Source organism: Capra hircus, chromosome 3 (genome assembly GCF_001704415.2).
Source record: "Capra hircus breed San Clemente chromosome 3, ASM170441v1, whole genome shotgun sequence".
Lineage (NCBI taxonomy): Eukaryota > Metazoa > Chordata > Mammalia > Artiodactyla > Bovidae > Capra > Capra hircus.
Window position 1 is genome coordinate 25335386 of NC_030810.1, and position 15739 is coordinate 25351124.

General features: G+C 39.4%; 1 protein-coding gene across 1 annotated transcript in view; it reads right to left on the minus strand.

Annotated features, from left to right (window-relative positions):
• FAF1 (Fas associated factor 1) overlaps nucleotides 1–15739 on the minus strand; it is a 478462-nt gene that overhangs the window by 341039 nt on the left and 121684 nt on the right. Inside the window, exon 4 of the mRNA XM_005678443.3 lies at nucleotides 3552–3757. Coding sequence (XP_005678500.1) covers nucleotides 3552–3757 — 206 coding nt within the window. The remainder of the gene's footprint in view (nucleotides 1–3551; nucleotides 3758–15739) is intronic.

Here is a 15739-nt window from a genome sequence, read left to right on the forward strand (position 1 = left end):
GAATATTACTCAGCCATATAAAAGCATGAAATAATGCCATTTGCAGCAACATTGATGGACCTAGAGATTATCATACTAAGTGAAGTGAGGCAAATACCATATGATATCATTTATATGTGGAATCTACTTAAAAAAAAAAAAAAAGAATGTATTTACCAAACAGAAATGAACTCACAGATACTGAAAACAAACTTACAGTTAGCAAAGGGATGGGGAGGGGTCGCAATAAACTAGAACCCTGGAATGAATACATATATACTACTATACATAAGATATTAATGGATAACCAACAAGGATCTACTGTATAGCACAGGGAACTCTACTCAATATTCTATGATAGCCTATCTGAGAAAACAACCTTAAAATATATATATATATATGTATATATATATATATATATAAACATATAACTGAATCACTTTTGCTGTACACCTAAAACTAATGCAACATTGTAAATCAACTATACTCCAATAAAATGAAATACAGAAAATAAAAACAAAAAAAAACAGAGAAAAAACCAATACACACACACAAAGAATTGAAAGTAGAGTCTAAAGAGATATTTGCAATCCCATGTTCACAGCAGCATTATTTATAATCGCCAAGAAGTGGAAACAACCTAAATGTCGATAAACAGATGAACAGATAAAGAAAATATGGTACATACACACAATGGAATATTCAATTCAGTTCAGTCGCTCAGTCGTGTCCGACTCTTTGTGACCCCATGAATTGCAGCACGCCAGGCCTCCCTGTCCATCACCAACTCCAGGAGTTCACTCAGACTCACGTCCATCGAGTCAGTGATGCCATCCTTTCATGCTCTGTTGTCCCCTTCTCCTCCTGCCCCCAATCCCTCCCAGCATCAGAGTCTTTTCCAATGAGTCAACTCTTCACATGAGGTGGCCAAAGTACTGGAGTTTCAGCTTTAGCATCATTCCTTCCAAAGAACACCCAGGACTGATCTCCTTTAGAATGGATTGGTTGGATCTCCCTGCAGTCCAAGGGACTCTCAAGAGTCTTCTCCAACACCACAGTTCAAAAGCATCAATTCTTCGGCACTCAGCTTTCTTCACAGTCCAACTCTCACATCCATACATGAAGACTAGAAAAACCATACCCTTGACTAGACGAAACTTAGTTGGCAAAGTAATGTCTCTGCTTTTGAATATGCTATCTAGGTTGCTCATAACTTTCCTTCCAAGGAGTAAACGTCTTTTAATTTCATGGCTGCAGTCACCATCTGCTGTGATTTTGGAGCCCAAAACAATAAAGTCTGACACTGTTTCCACTGTTTGTCCATCTATTTCCCATGAAGTGATGGGACTAGATGCCATGATCTTCGTTTTCTGAATGTTGAGCTTTAAGCCAACTTTTTCACTCTCCTCTTTCACTTTCATCAAGAGGCTTTTTAGTTCCTCTTCACTTTCTGTCATAAGGGTGGTGTCATCTGCATATCTGAGGTGATTGATATTTCTCCCGGCAATCTTGATTCTAGCTTGTGCTTCTTCCAGCCCAGTGTTTCTCATGATGTACTCTGCATAGAAGTTAAATAAGCAGGGTGACAATATACAGCCTTGACGTACTCCTTTTCCTACTGGGAACCAGTCTGTTGTTCCATGTCCAGTTCTAACTGTTGCTTCCTGACCTGTATATAGGTTTCTCAAGAGGCAGGTCAGGTGGTCTGGTGTTCCCATCTCTTTCAGAATTTTCCACAGTTGATTATGATCCACACAGTCAAAGGATTTGGCATAGTCAATAAAGCAGAAACAGATGTTTTTCTGGAACTCTCTTGCTTGTTTGATGATCCAGCGGGTGTTGGCAATTTGACCTCTGGTTCCTCTGCCTTTTCTAAAACCAGCTTGAACGTCTGGAATATTACTCAGCTTTAAAAAAGGAAATCCTGTAATATGTTACAACATGGATAAACCTTGAGGATATCATACTAAGTGAAGTAATCCAGAAACACAAATGCTGCATGATTCCACTTATATAACATATTTAAAGTAGTCAAACTCATAGAAGCAGAAAACAGAATGACAACAGCCAGGGAGTTGCATTTCAATGGATACAGAGTTTCACTTCTACAAGTGAACCCACTTCAGTACTCTTGCCTGGAAACTCCCATGGATGGAGGAGCCTGGTAGGCTGCAGTCCATGGGGTCGCTAAGAGTCGGACACAACTGAGCGACTTTTCTTTCACTTCCCACTTTCATGCATTGGAGAAGGAAATGGCAACCCACTCCAGTGTTCTTGCCTGGAGAATCCCAGGGACAGAGGAGCCTGATGGCTGCCATCTATGGGGTCGCACAGAGTCGGACACGACTGAAGCGACTTAGCAGCAGCAGCTGTACAACAATGTAGCTACTGTTAATAAAACTGTACTGTACATATTTCATTTACATGTAGAGGAATTTAGGCAAAGAAAAGAACAAGCCCAAATGCCCTATTGGGTATAACCTATTCAGTGAACCAAAAGAAGTCCATTACAAGCTGGGCATTGTGAGTAAGAAGGAGAGTGATAACAGATGAAAACTAGGAATGCAGCAGTGTCTGGTCAAGCAGGGACTTACAGGCCATGTTAAAAGAATTGAATTTTATCCTCCAAACAGTGGAAAGTTTCTTAATGGATTTAAGTAAAGGAATAACTATCTGATCAGTTTTAACAGCCTTGCTTTTCTCTTAATGTACTTCAATTAATAAAATTAAATAAGAATCACCCCAAAAATGAAGAAAAGCAAAATTTCAGAAATATCTAAAATTTAGATTTAAGGCAAAATTCTATTAAAATAAAAATACAATTTCTGGTTCTACAACAAACATGGATCAAATAATCTGAATCGAATATGAATTCAACATAGTTTCTCTACAGAATTTTGGTAAAGTTTGTCTTAAAATGGCAGGCATACACTTTGAGTCTCTTTTTTTTTAGGGTACATTATATTTTTATTCAGTTGGAAGTCATATGATATTTGTACAAACTTTGTATCGTTTTTAAAAAAATTTTTTTCTTTTAAAATGGTTGATTTTAGACATCTCTTTTATTTTTTCCCCCTTTGTTTTATTTATTTCTTTATTTATTTACTTTACAATATTGTTTTGGTTTTGCCATACTTCAGCATGAATCCGCCACAGGTGAGTCTCCTTTGAAAGAATAACGCTGAAGCATTTATTCAGCCACCAGGGAGAAAAAGTGATCGCTCATTAATCAGTATTAAAAATGAGAGCACTTCAGCTAAAAAGTCTGTTATCAATGTACTTAATAATTTTGTTATTTTTTTTAAGCTCTGAGATGTTTGGTTTGTATCTGCCCTGAAACAGCTTCATATACCATTCTGTATATGTAGAACAAAAAAACTTTCTTCTCAAACTTACCTCAATATCAAGACAGTATTTAAAATTAAAACACAATAATATATATGGAACAACATCAATCCGGTTTTTTTACCCCCTCTTGGTATAGCAGCCAACTCAAAAGAAAAGAATATGAGCTGAATGTTTACCTAATAAATTTTTTATTTGTGACGGCTATATGGCAGGAAAAACCTTACCAACAGTACAGCTGTCTTCAAGTACCACATCAACATTTCTGTCTCTGTACTCAACCCTGAAGTCCAGCATCCGCGGTTGCCTTTCTACAATTTGCCTAGATGGCATTACAGGTCGAAATGCTGAAGAGGAAGAGGGAGCAGGAGCTGGAGCTGGGTGACTTGCTGGATCAAATGCAGGTCCTGATATAGTCTCACCTCCATAGTCACTGAAATATTGACAAAAAAGGATTATCATCAACCAAATCACTACAAATTACCACTAAAGATCTACTCTGTACTTGGCTTGTGTTGTTCTTCACGTCATATTTATCTACCTGTGCATCAAGGACTAACTTAAGTTCTAATTCTTTCACAAAATCTCTCCCACTGAGTGAAAGCCACCTTACTTTCCCTCTCATAGTAGTATCACACATATCATTCAATTATTTTTTTGTCTTGTGCTCTTACTACATTGGTAAAACATCATTTAAACTCTTCTGAATTACAGTATTTTCTTAACCCACTCTGATTTACTTACCCAGTCACTAACTGACTACACTTTCCACAAAAACTATTCTGAAAACTTTACCATTCCTAAACCAAATAAACAAATAACCTTAACCATTCCTTCCAAGAACAATCTTTCCTTCCCATCCCATTCCAAAATTTCACCTTTCTTCTAGCTAAATTATCCTTCATATCTCAGATTAAATATTTTCCAACTCAGAGCACGTTTTACTACCTCAAACTAGTTCTAACTTCTCACCACTACCAATAATTATGAATCTCACATTTGTGTTTTTATTGGTTGTATCATCTGCCGAGTTCAATACTTTATCACAGGAGATACACATTTAACAAACTAATGAGAGGAGAAATAATTCTAAAGAATTTGGATTTCTTTCTCTGACTTAATGTATATTACATATATATACACACACACACACACACACACACACACACACATATATATATATATATACACACACACACACATATAGTTACTGTTTTCCCCCTCAGTAGGAACAGTAGTGAGGGAGCATAAGAAATGCTCCTGTTAAATATCATTATTGTATAACTTTTCTCCAACATAAGAACTATAGGCTCAGTTCTAAAATACCTTTCCTCTCACCCTGAAGTTAAATTAATGGGTGGGGGCTCGAATAGGAACAACGACAAGAATGACCAAAAACAAGCTAGGTTAAGCATTGTTTATACAATTAAGGAGAAAATATTTACATTTACTTCATATTTTAAAGAACAGAATTAGGATAAGACTAAGAATAGAGTAGAAGAGAACAGAATAGAATGGAAATTATCAGTATGTTTAATAGTTAGAACTAAGTATTGTTTCAAAAAACTTTTGATTCTGGGACATATTTGTAATATGTGTTTTGGATTCCAAATATTTCTCACTGTAGGTCACTGTCAAAAAGTCTTAACATGACTAGCTTCTTAGATCTTAACTGAGTTCAGGCACTCAAGTAATCGCTGATTCAAAGACAAAAACCTATCCATTCTCCCAGCTGTTACAGTCAAGGAAAGTAATGTGGGAAGGAAGATATGAGAACAGAGAAAATGTCCAAAGCAGGAAGAATGTCACTGCTGGAATCCAAAGTGAGTTTCTAAGTATCTAAGAACAGAATCTGTGCAACACTTCACGCATCTAAATGTTGTCACAATGTCTCAGAATCTAAGAAAAACAGTAGTTTAGTCACTGACTTATTGTTTCTTAACTCCAAATTCACCCTTGTATAGTCTTCTGTAATTTAGGAGCTAAGATTTCTGCAAAATTATATTTTTTCTTTAAGGTTTCCTGATAGACTTTGTCAAAGAGAGGATACTAGATAGAACTTAGTAATTAGGAGGAGGGCAAGAAAGATTTCCTTCTTCCTGTTTACATGCATTTCCATTAGCATCACCCTGCAGCTTATTTTTCAGCATTCTTACAACCAGCTTCTTGTCACTGCCTCTGAGATACCAGTTAATGGCTAGACAATAAACATCCCACAGAAGTCTAATTCTCCATTCCAAAGAGCCGTTCTGAAATTTAAAGTTCTGTTAATTTCTTACACCTTCAAGTGGTAACTTCCTGAAGCAATTATTATACCTAAGTTACTTCAGTTTTACTTTTTTGCTCTTTTAGTCCTCCAAACCTGTTTAACTGATCCTACATTGTGTGCTTAGTCACTCAGTCGTGTCCGACTCTTTGAAACCCCATGGACTGTAGCCCACCAGGCTCGTGGGATTCTCCAGGCAAAAATACAGGATTCTTGGGATTCTGAATTCATGGGATTCTCCAGGCAAGAATTCTGAAGTGGGCAGTCATTCATTCTCCAGGAGATCTTTCTGACCCACAGATCGAACCTGGGTCTCCTGCATTGCAAGCGGATTCTTCACCGTTTGAATACCTCTGTTAAAAATACCCTAGAGTGTGGTTTCATTTTCTTGATAACGAAGGTGTCCCAGGAAACACAGGATTCAGGAACTGCCTTGATTATGGCCTTGACCTTCAATGCACTGCTTAGCTCCTTGCCAATGGAAAATGGGATATTAGTAATCCAAGCCATGCACTGGCATAATGATTAACTATCACTATAGAAACAAGTGCCTGAAGGAACCAAATGATGATCAGACCTGACCATTATGGTTGTAATGATAACAAGAACTATGAGCAGGCTGCTTCTGACTCCAAAGGAGAGCTTACAGAACAGAATGATACACTAGGGGGGTTTTAACATTCCATTCATTCATGTTAAGAATGTTACAGAGTTTCTGAAGTGGCATTTTTAAACAAGTTTCTTATTTCTTGTAATCAAAGGTATGATTCTCCTAAAAATCAGACTCAAAATTTAAGTTTTTAGCTTGCATAGCTATAGTGAAAGTTGAAAATACATGCTTTTTAAGTTTCTCTTGTGAAAGTTAAGGCACTGTTGTGGAAGGAATGAGGATCTAAGATGTGGAATGGGGATGAAAGTGATAGTTGCTCAGTCATGTCTGACTCTTTGCAACCCCATGGACCGAATAGGAGTCATATAGGGAACTGTATTCTCCCGGCCAGAATACTGGAGTGGGTAGCTGTTCCATTCTCCAGGGAATCGGCCCAACCCAGGGGTCAAACCAAGGTCTCCCACGTGGCAGGTGGATTTTTGACCAGCTGAGCCATCAGGGGAGCCCAGGAAATGCAGATACCTGAGTGGATTGAGATAAAGGTTGTAACTGAACCCCTTGAGTCTCTCTGAGCCTCTTTTGTAAGCAGAAACAGCTCCTCCTCATGGTTAAGAAGACTAGCCTCTTGCTTAAAAACTATTAATACTATTACCTGAGACAGTTCCCTTGAAAGTAGATGCCTATTCTTAAAACCTACCTCCACCATTCCTTACTACTTCTAAAGTCAGATGTAGGCCTGCTCCACAAAAATAAGTACAACATATTAACTGAGAAAAGATAGCTTATATCCAAAAGTAATTATAAGATTTTGATAAATATATCAGCAAAATCCTAGGGAATAGTTGTGGAAATAAATTTGAAGTGAGTTTGACAAAAAGAATTTGGATAGGGCCAAATATAATATGTATGCTTAAGCAGCTGTAAGAACCTCTAATAGTTTTCTTGTTGACCGAAGAAAACTTAAATCCCAAATGAGTCTACATTTAATGAGGATGTAATGTCCAAACTTTCCTGGCAAAATGTAGAAGAAATCAAGATGCTTAGAAAAACATGAATGCTGGAGTGGATTAATCATGTAGAACCTGAATATATACACATCATCCCATGACATTATCCATGAGGTCCCAGAGAATACTGTACTAAAGCACTGAAAAAACACATTAGGAAGGAAATCTACATCCTTGAAAAACTCTGTAGTAGCTGTCTTCTGTGGGTAGGGAATAAGACAGGTGTTTCAGGGCTAATGATACCACTGAAAAAGATTCCCTAATAGGCATGATGGGATCCCACAGTGCAGAGGTCACAGAGCAGAGTTCAACAAGAAAAAGGTGGAAGCAATGATGTTAATAAACAGCATGGATGAAATGTAAGAATCAGAAGATTTCAACCTGCAGAAATCTTTAATAGTACTTCACTGAATGTGGTACTTCTAAGAAACAAAATTGAAAGTCAGTTGACTAAAAGTACTTGATCTATAAACAGTAGAAACCTAGATTTGGCAACCTAGATCCTAACTTCCATAATATCTACACTGGAGGGTCATAGTTACTCTCGGTTTCCAAACACAAATTCCTTGGTCACCTAAAGACAATGCAAGAAAGCCACCATTGGTATTGTAAAATTTCCTCTAAGAATTCCCCTAAGAGACCGGTAGCTATTTACTAAAGGTTTGTGTACTGATTAAAGGAAAATCTAGATCTTTAGGAGATAACTGGATGCTAACCCTGATACTAATTCTCCTGGGAATATAAAAATGGAAGATTACAGTGGTAAATGAAGTTTTAGCCTAATCTAATCACACAAGGTTCATTTACTCTCTTCAACCTCAGTTCAGTTCAGTTGCTCAGTCGTGTCCAACTCTTTGCGACCCCATGAACTGCAGCACGCCAGGCCTCCCTGTCCATCACCATCTCCCGGAGTTCACTCGGACTCACGTCCATCGAGTCCTTGATGCCATCCAGCCATCTCATCCTCTGTCGTCCCCTTCTCCTCCTGCCCCCAATCCCTCCAAGCATCAGAGTCTTTTCCAATGAGTCAACTCTTCACATGAGGTGGCCAAAGTACTGGCGCTTCAGCTTTAGCATCATTCCTTCCAAAGAACACCCAGGACTGATCTCCTTCAGAATGGATTGGTTGGATCTCCTTGCAGTCCAAGGGACTCTCAAGAGTTCTCCAACACCACAGTTCAAAAGCATCAATTCTTCGGTGCTCAGCCTTCTTCACACTCCAACTCTCACATCCATACATGACCACAGGAAAAACCACAGCCTTGACTAGACGGACCTTAGTCGGCAAAGTAATGTCTCTGCTTTTGAATATGCTATCTAGGTTGCTCATAACTTTTCTTCCAAGGAGTAAGCATCTTTTAATTTCATGGCTGCAGTCACCATCTGCAGTGATTTTGGAGCCCAAAACAATAAAGTCTGACACTGTTTCTACTGTTTGCCCATCTATTTCCCATGAAGTGATAGGACTAGATGCCATGATCTTCGTTTTCTGAATGTTGAGCTTTAAGCCAACTTTTTCACTCTCCCCTTTCACTTTCATCAAGAGGCTTTTTAGCTCCTCTTCACTTTCTGCCATAAGGGTGGTGTCACCTGCATATCTGAGGTTATTGATATTTCTCCCGGCAATCTTGATTCCAGCTTGTGTTTCTTCCAGTCCAGCGTTTCTCATGATGTACTCTGCATAGAAGTTAAATAAGCAGGGTGACAATATACAGCCTTGACATACTCCTTTTCCTATTTGGAACCAGTCTGTTGTTCCATGTCCAGTTCTAACTGTTGCTTCCTGACCTGTATATAGGTTTCTCAAGAGGCAGGTCAGGTGGTCTGGTATTCCCATCTCTTTCAGAATTTTCCACAGTTGATTGCGATCCACACAGTCAAAGGCTTTGGCATAGTCAATAAAGCAGAAATAGATGTTTTTCTGGAACTCTCTTGCCTTTTCCATGATCCAGCGGATGTTGGCAAGTTGTCCTCTGGTTCCTCTGCCTTTTCGAAAACCAGCTTGAACATCAGGGAGTTCACGGTTCACGTATTGCTGAAGCCTGGCTTGGAGAATTTTGAGCATTACTTTACTAGCATGTGAGATGAGTGCAATTGTGCGGTAGTTTGAGCATTCTTTTCATTGCCTTCCTTTGGAATTGGAATGAAAACTGACCTTTTCCAGTCCCGTGGCCACTGCTGAGTTCTCCAAATTTGCTGACATATTGAGTGCAGCACTTTCACAGCATCATCTTTCAGGATTTGAAACAGCTCAACTGGAATTCCATCACCTCCTCTAGCTTTGTTCGTAGTGGCGCTTTCTAAGGCCCACTTGACTTCATGTTCCAAGATGTCTAGCACTAGATTAGTGATCACATCATCATGATTATCTGGGTCATGAAGATCTTTTTTGTACAGTTCTTCCGTGTATTCTTGCCACCTCTTCTTAATATCTTCTGCTTCTGTTAGGTCCATACCATTTTTGCCCTTTATCGAGCCCATCTTCACATGAAATGTTCCCTTGGTATCTCTAATTTTCTTGAAGAGATCTCTAGTCTTTCCCATTCTGTTGTTTTCCTCTATTTCTTTGCACTGTTCACTGAAGAAGGCTTTTTTATCTCTTCTTGCTATTCTTTGGAACTCTGCATTCACATGCTTATATCTTTCCTTTTCTCCTTTGCTTTTCGCTTCTCTTCTTTTCACAGCTATCTGTAAGGCCTCCCCAGACAGCCATTTTGCTTTTTTGCATTTCTTTTCCATGGGGATGGTCTTGATCCCTGTCTCCTGTACAATGTCACGAACCTCATTCCATATCTTCAACCTATCCTGCAGTTTTTTCCCCAGATCCCGATAGATAGCTCCTATTGACTTCCTGATCCATGAAATCAGGGATATTATGTAGGAGGAGAGAATAGGAACAACAACTCTTGCCTATACTTTTTGTTTTAATTTGCAAGCACCATGACAGGCATTTTGTTGCCTCTCAGCAGGGTAAACAATAAACCCTCACTATCTTTTCCTGAAGATTAAATCAACTCTCTTGTTCTTTGTCATAATAATCTAGCCTGGACAGATCTTGATCACCCAGGTATCCCACAAAACATTATAGTGATGACAATGCAGACTAGCCCTGAAGAGCAAAAGTAGCAAGCATTTTGATGCTTTGGTAAGATAAATGGGCATGCTAGACATTAGGAGATACACCACAAAAATGCAGAGCCCTTCACCTTGGTGAAGTTTCAGGGTCCAGGGGTCAGAAGCTGGTTGCTGTACGTACTCCCATCAATGCCTAAGAGATATCTAAGCTAACTGAGAAAGAAAAAATTTGGACTGGGAAAGGAAAAAATGATTATGTATAATATGCCGGTACCAACCAAAAATAAACTGCTGAAACATCATTGCAACCCTAATCAAAGATATCCCTGAAGGACTTCCCTGATGGTCCAGTGGTAATGAATCTGCCTGCCTATGCAGAGGACACAGGTTCTATCCTTGGTCCAGGAAGATCCCACATGCCTTGGAGCAACTAAGCCCAAGTACCACAACTACTGAGCTCACATGCTACAACTACTGAAGCCTGTGCGACTAGAGCCCATGCTCCCCAACGAGAAGCCATCACAATGAGAAGCCCACACAGCAACGAAAGTAGCCCCCTACTCACAGCAACTAGAGAAAGCAACTAGCACACAGCAACAAAGATGCAGCACAGCCAAAAATAAGTAACAACTAAATAAAATATTTTAAAAAGACAGTAGTGAAAGTGAGGAGAACTTAAAGGTTGTAACACAGGGTGATCACTTCATTTAGACGGAGAAATAACTTGAGATACAAATCTATACTGAATCACATGAAGTAGTTAATGAATTGGTCAGCTGATCAGAACTTGGAAAACATAAAAAGAAAACTGACTCACACAAGAGTCTGAGGAAGAGGAATGGAAATAGATCATTTAGTGTGGACACAAAATGTGAATACATGTTATTGGGTGACTGCTGTCTATGAAACTGAAAGTAAAAGTCGCTTAGTCGTGTCCGACTCTTTGCAATCCCAGATATTAGTCCATGGAACTTTCCAAGCCAGAATACTGGAGTGGGTACCCATTGCCTTCTCCAGAGGATCTTTCCAACCCAGGGATCGAACCCTGGTCTCCTGCATTGCAGGCAGATTCTTTATCAACTGAGCCACCAGAGAAGCTATCCAGTTAAAAAAAAAAGGCGGGGGGCGGGTGGGGGGGACCTCTCAGTACAGATAAAATGGCATTGTTCTGCTGATGTCAGTGAGCTTTATTCATTTGTACCCCAGGACTATTCAATGCTTTAAGGTACAATCTGGCCATGCCAATAGGAGTGGAGGTTAGGCACAACAATATCAACTTACCCTCACCAGGTCTGAATCTGGCTAGGGAATCTACAGAATGCCTAAACTGCAAACAACAGAGACCAATATGGAACCCTCAATACAACTCCATTCACAGGCGTCTGGTAATGGATCATTTCTACCATGGAGGGGGCAGTCAGTCATCTGTGCCTATCTAAAAAGACACTTTTCTGGATACATAGTTGACTTCTCTGACAGCAATGCTTCTGCCAGCACCACCATTCATGGATTTAAGGAATGCCTTATTGATCTATGATTTCCTTGTCAGATGGTAAGCATCTGCTACAATGTGGAGACCTGGTTCGATCCTGGCGGAAGATCCCCTGGAGAAAGAAATGGCAACCCACTCCAGTACTCTTGCCTGGAAAATCCCATGGATGGAAAAGCCTAGTAGGCTACAGTCCGCGGGGTTGCAAAGAGTCGGACACGACTGATTGACTTCACCTTATTGATCTATGGCTTTCCATGCAACACTGGTTCTAACCAAGGAACTCATTTCACAGTAACAGAAGTTCAGCACTGGTATCACTGGTGTATACCATTACCCAGAAACAGCTAGCTATTTAACAGTGGAATGGTTAAAGATAGTTATGGCACAGATTGGGTATAGTTTGTGCGTCGGTTGCTCAGTTGTGTCTGACTCTTTGCAACCCTATGGACTGTAGCCTACAAGGCTTCTCTGTCCATGGGATTCTCCAGGCAAGAAAACAGGAGTAGGTAGTCATTTCCTTCTCCAGGGGATCTTCCCAACCCAGGGATCAAACTCAGGTCTCCTGCATAGCAGGCGGACTCTTTACTGCCTGAGCTACCACGGAAGCAGTCCTCAAAGTTTAAGGGTCCACCTTAAAGGATGGTATATGCTTTACATCAATGACCAAAACATCGTGATATGTCTCACCGCCAGGGGAAAAAAAAATGAGTAAGAGAATTAAGTGGTGGTATTAACTTATTATGCCTAATAACTTACCGAATTTTTGCTTCCTGCAACTTTGGCATCTGGTGGTTCAGATATCACAGGACGTAATGTTTCCACAGTACTTCCACTGTGTTAGAATTTGAGAATGCCACTTGGCCATGTTATACTCCTCTAGCTACTGAATCAGTCAACAAAGGAGGCGATACTAGCTGATATCTCCTGATCATCAAGGGGAAAAAATCAAGATTGTTGCTACATGCAATGGGCTATTTTCCAGAGTATACCCAAAATTAAGAGTTAATGGGAAACTATAACCAATTTTCTTCAAAGGTCCACTGAGGATACTAACTCTTCAAGAATGAATGTTTGAGATGTCCCACCAACTAGAGAACCTCGACTATTTGAGGTACTGACTGACAGAAAACAGTGGAAGAACAAACCAACCATGGCTGTATGGCCAGTAAACAGAAACAAGGACAGTAACAACATGTGTGTACACACACAAAATTCTGTTCTTACAGTTTACACACTGAAACTATCAACACTATCCTAGCAGTGACAGCACCATCAATGGCACCCACTTTGTTTCAGTCAATCACTGATGTTAGCTTCTATTTTCTTTCAATATTTCAAAACAAACCTCTGCATCCTGTCAGAAATATCAGTATCAGCTGAGCAAGATTTCTTTCTCATGTCTCGTGCTAAGTTCCTAGGGTCCTTCCTCTGAGCTCCAAAATTCTGCTAACTTCAACCTCTCCCGAAATCTTTCTTTTTTCCCTCCAGTACAAGGAATGACCTTGTGCCCTTCTTCTGGGCAGCCTGTCCTAGAGCAAGCTCTCAGGAGTGGGTTCCACAGATCTGCCCCACACAGTCCCAGCTCTGCCCACCCTTCTCAGAGGACACCACAGCTTTAAGTTTTCTCTGGCCCTAGGCTCTCTTCCTCATTCACCAGTAGAACACACCCCATCTGGGCCTAGTGGTGCAGTTGTTTCCTGCAGTCGTTACATCCAGATTGTCTTAAGTATCCCTTTTGGCTCTTTCAACCTACACCACATCTGTATAACTATGCACTACATGAAAGACCCTCAGATTTGAAATTCCTAGTGTGCTGCTCTTCTTCTCTTTACCAAACCCTAACTCAAGGACACAGTTTAATATTTCTAATCAGAGCAGGCTATTTGGTATGTTTGTTGGTCACAAAGGATTTTTTTTTAAGTTATCCTTTAAAATTTTCTTATTAGCTATAATTATTCTATTTCAAGATCAACAAAACATAATGAATTTACATTAGTTTCTTACTAGCAATCAAAAAAAGAGAGAGAGACAGAGAGAAAAAGAGGTCCAGTTAATGAATAATCTTATCAGTTGTGACTAATGTTCAATAGCATCCAAAGAGTGCAAAGGTATCCAAAACTGTTTACTCAAAAAATATATTTAAAAATTTTTCATCTATGAAGACTTCAATCCTATAATCTATTCTCACTATTCTAGTTAATCAATAATTTAAAAGGAGAAGAAAAAAATACATATACATACAAACACAGTGGTAAGGGAAACTCTATGGAAAAAACTATTTTAGATCTAAACTTCAACTAAAGTGTTGTTTTTATCCTTATTCAACTTTCCTCTACAAACCACACAGGTCCAGGAAAGACAGTGAACAAAGCAAAGCAAACAGAGACTCTAACCTTGTTATTTCCATTTTGAAAAGTTCACCCCTTGGTAAAACCTCTAGGTACAAGATAAATAAATAAAATGTGCCTTAAAGATATATGTATTCAAAAAAAAAAGCCAGATTTTTTTAATGGACATCAGAAAAAACAATAAACAGAAACTAATTAGCCAAAATGGACATTTTCTAAATTAGAAAATTTCAGCATCTACCTATTCTGAAAGCTATTTATAATAATGCTCAAGATCTGAAAGCAAACCTCTCTTCTCTAGGCTTCCTCAATGGATTAATAAACAAAGACACATACAATACATATGTCTGGATCACAAAATATAATAGTTGATAAATACCATTTAATCAATGAGCAAAATTACACAGTATTAATACAAAAAATTTTTAGAACATAACATATACTGGCCAAAAACACAAGTAATTCATTAGTGCAACTTTCTAACAATAACTATCTCCAAAAATAATTCTTTAAAGGTGCTGAAGTGAAAGAGAAGAGTGAAAAAGTTGGCTTAAAGCTCAACATTCAGAAAACGAAGATCATGGCATCTGGTCCCATCACTTCATGGGAAATAGATGGGGAAACAGTGGAAAATGTGTCAGACTTTATTTTTGGGGGCTCCAAAATCACTGCAGATGGTGACTGCAGCCATGAAATTAAAAGATGCTTACTCCTATGAGCAACCTAGATAACATATTCAAAAGCAGAGATATTACTTTGCCGACTAAGGTCCGTCTAGTCAAGGTTATGGTTTTTCCAGTAGTCATGTATGGATGTGAGAGTTGGAGTGTGAAGAAGGCTGAGTACCGAAGAATTGATGTGTTTGAACTGTGATGGTGTTGGACTCTTGAGAGTCCCTTGGACTGCAAGGAGATCCAACCAGTCCATTCTGAAGGAGATCAACCCTGGGATTTCTTTGAAAGGAATGCTGCTAAAGCTGAAACTCCAGTACTTTGGCCACTTCATGCGAAGAGTTGACTCATTGGAAAAGACCCTGATGCTGGGAGGGATTGGGGGCAGGAGGAGAAAGGGACGACCGAGGATGAGATGGCTGGATAGCATCACGGACTCGATGGACGTGAGTCTGAGTGAACTCCGGGAGTTGGTGATGGACAGGGAGGCCTGGCGTGCTGCAGTTCATGGGGTCGCAGAGAGTCGGACATGACTGAGCGACTGAACTGAACTGAACTGAATAATATCCTGAATAAAAAAATATTTTACGAAGAAGGATTAAATATACATGTATATATCTGATGTTTATGCATAAATGAATGGTTTAGATTCTGACTGCATTAGTTACAAACTTTATTCAGTTCAGTTCAGTCGCTAGTCAAGTCCAACTCTTTCTGACCCCATGGACTGCAGCACGCCAGGCTTCCCTGTCCTTCAACAACTCCCACAGTCTGCTCAAACTCATGTTCATCGAGTCAGTGATGCCATGCAACCATCTCATCCTCTATCATCTCCTTCTCCTGCCTTCAATCTTTCCCAGAATCAGGGTCTTTTCCAATGAGTCAGTGCTTTGCATCAGGTGGCCAAAAGATTGGAGTTTCAGCTTCACCATCATCCTTCCAACAA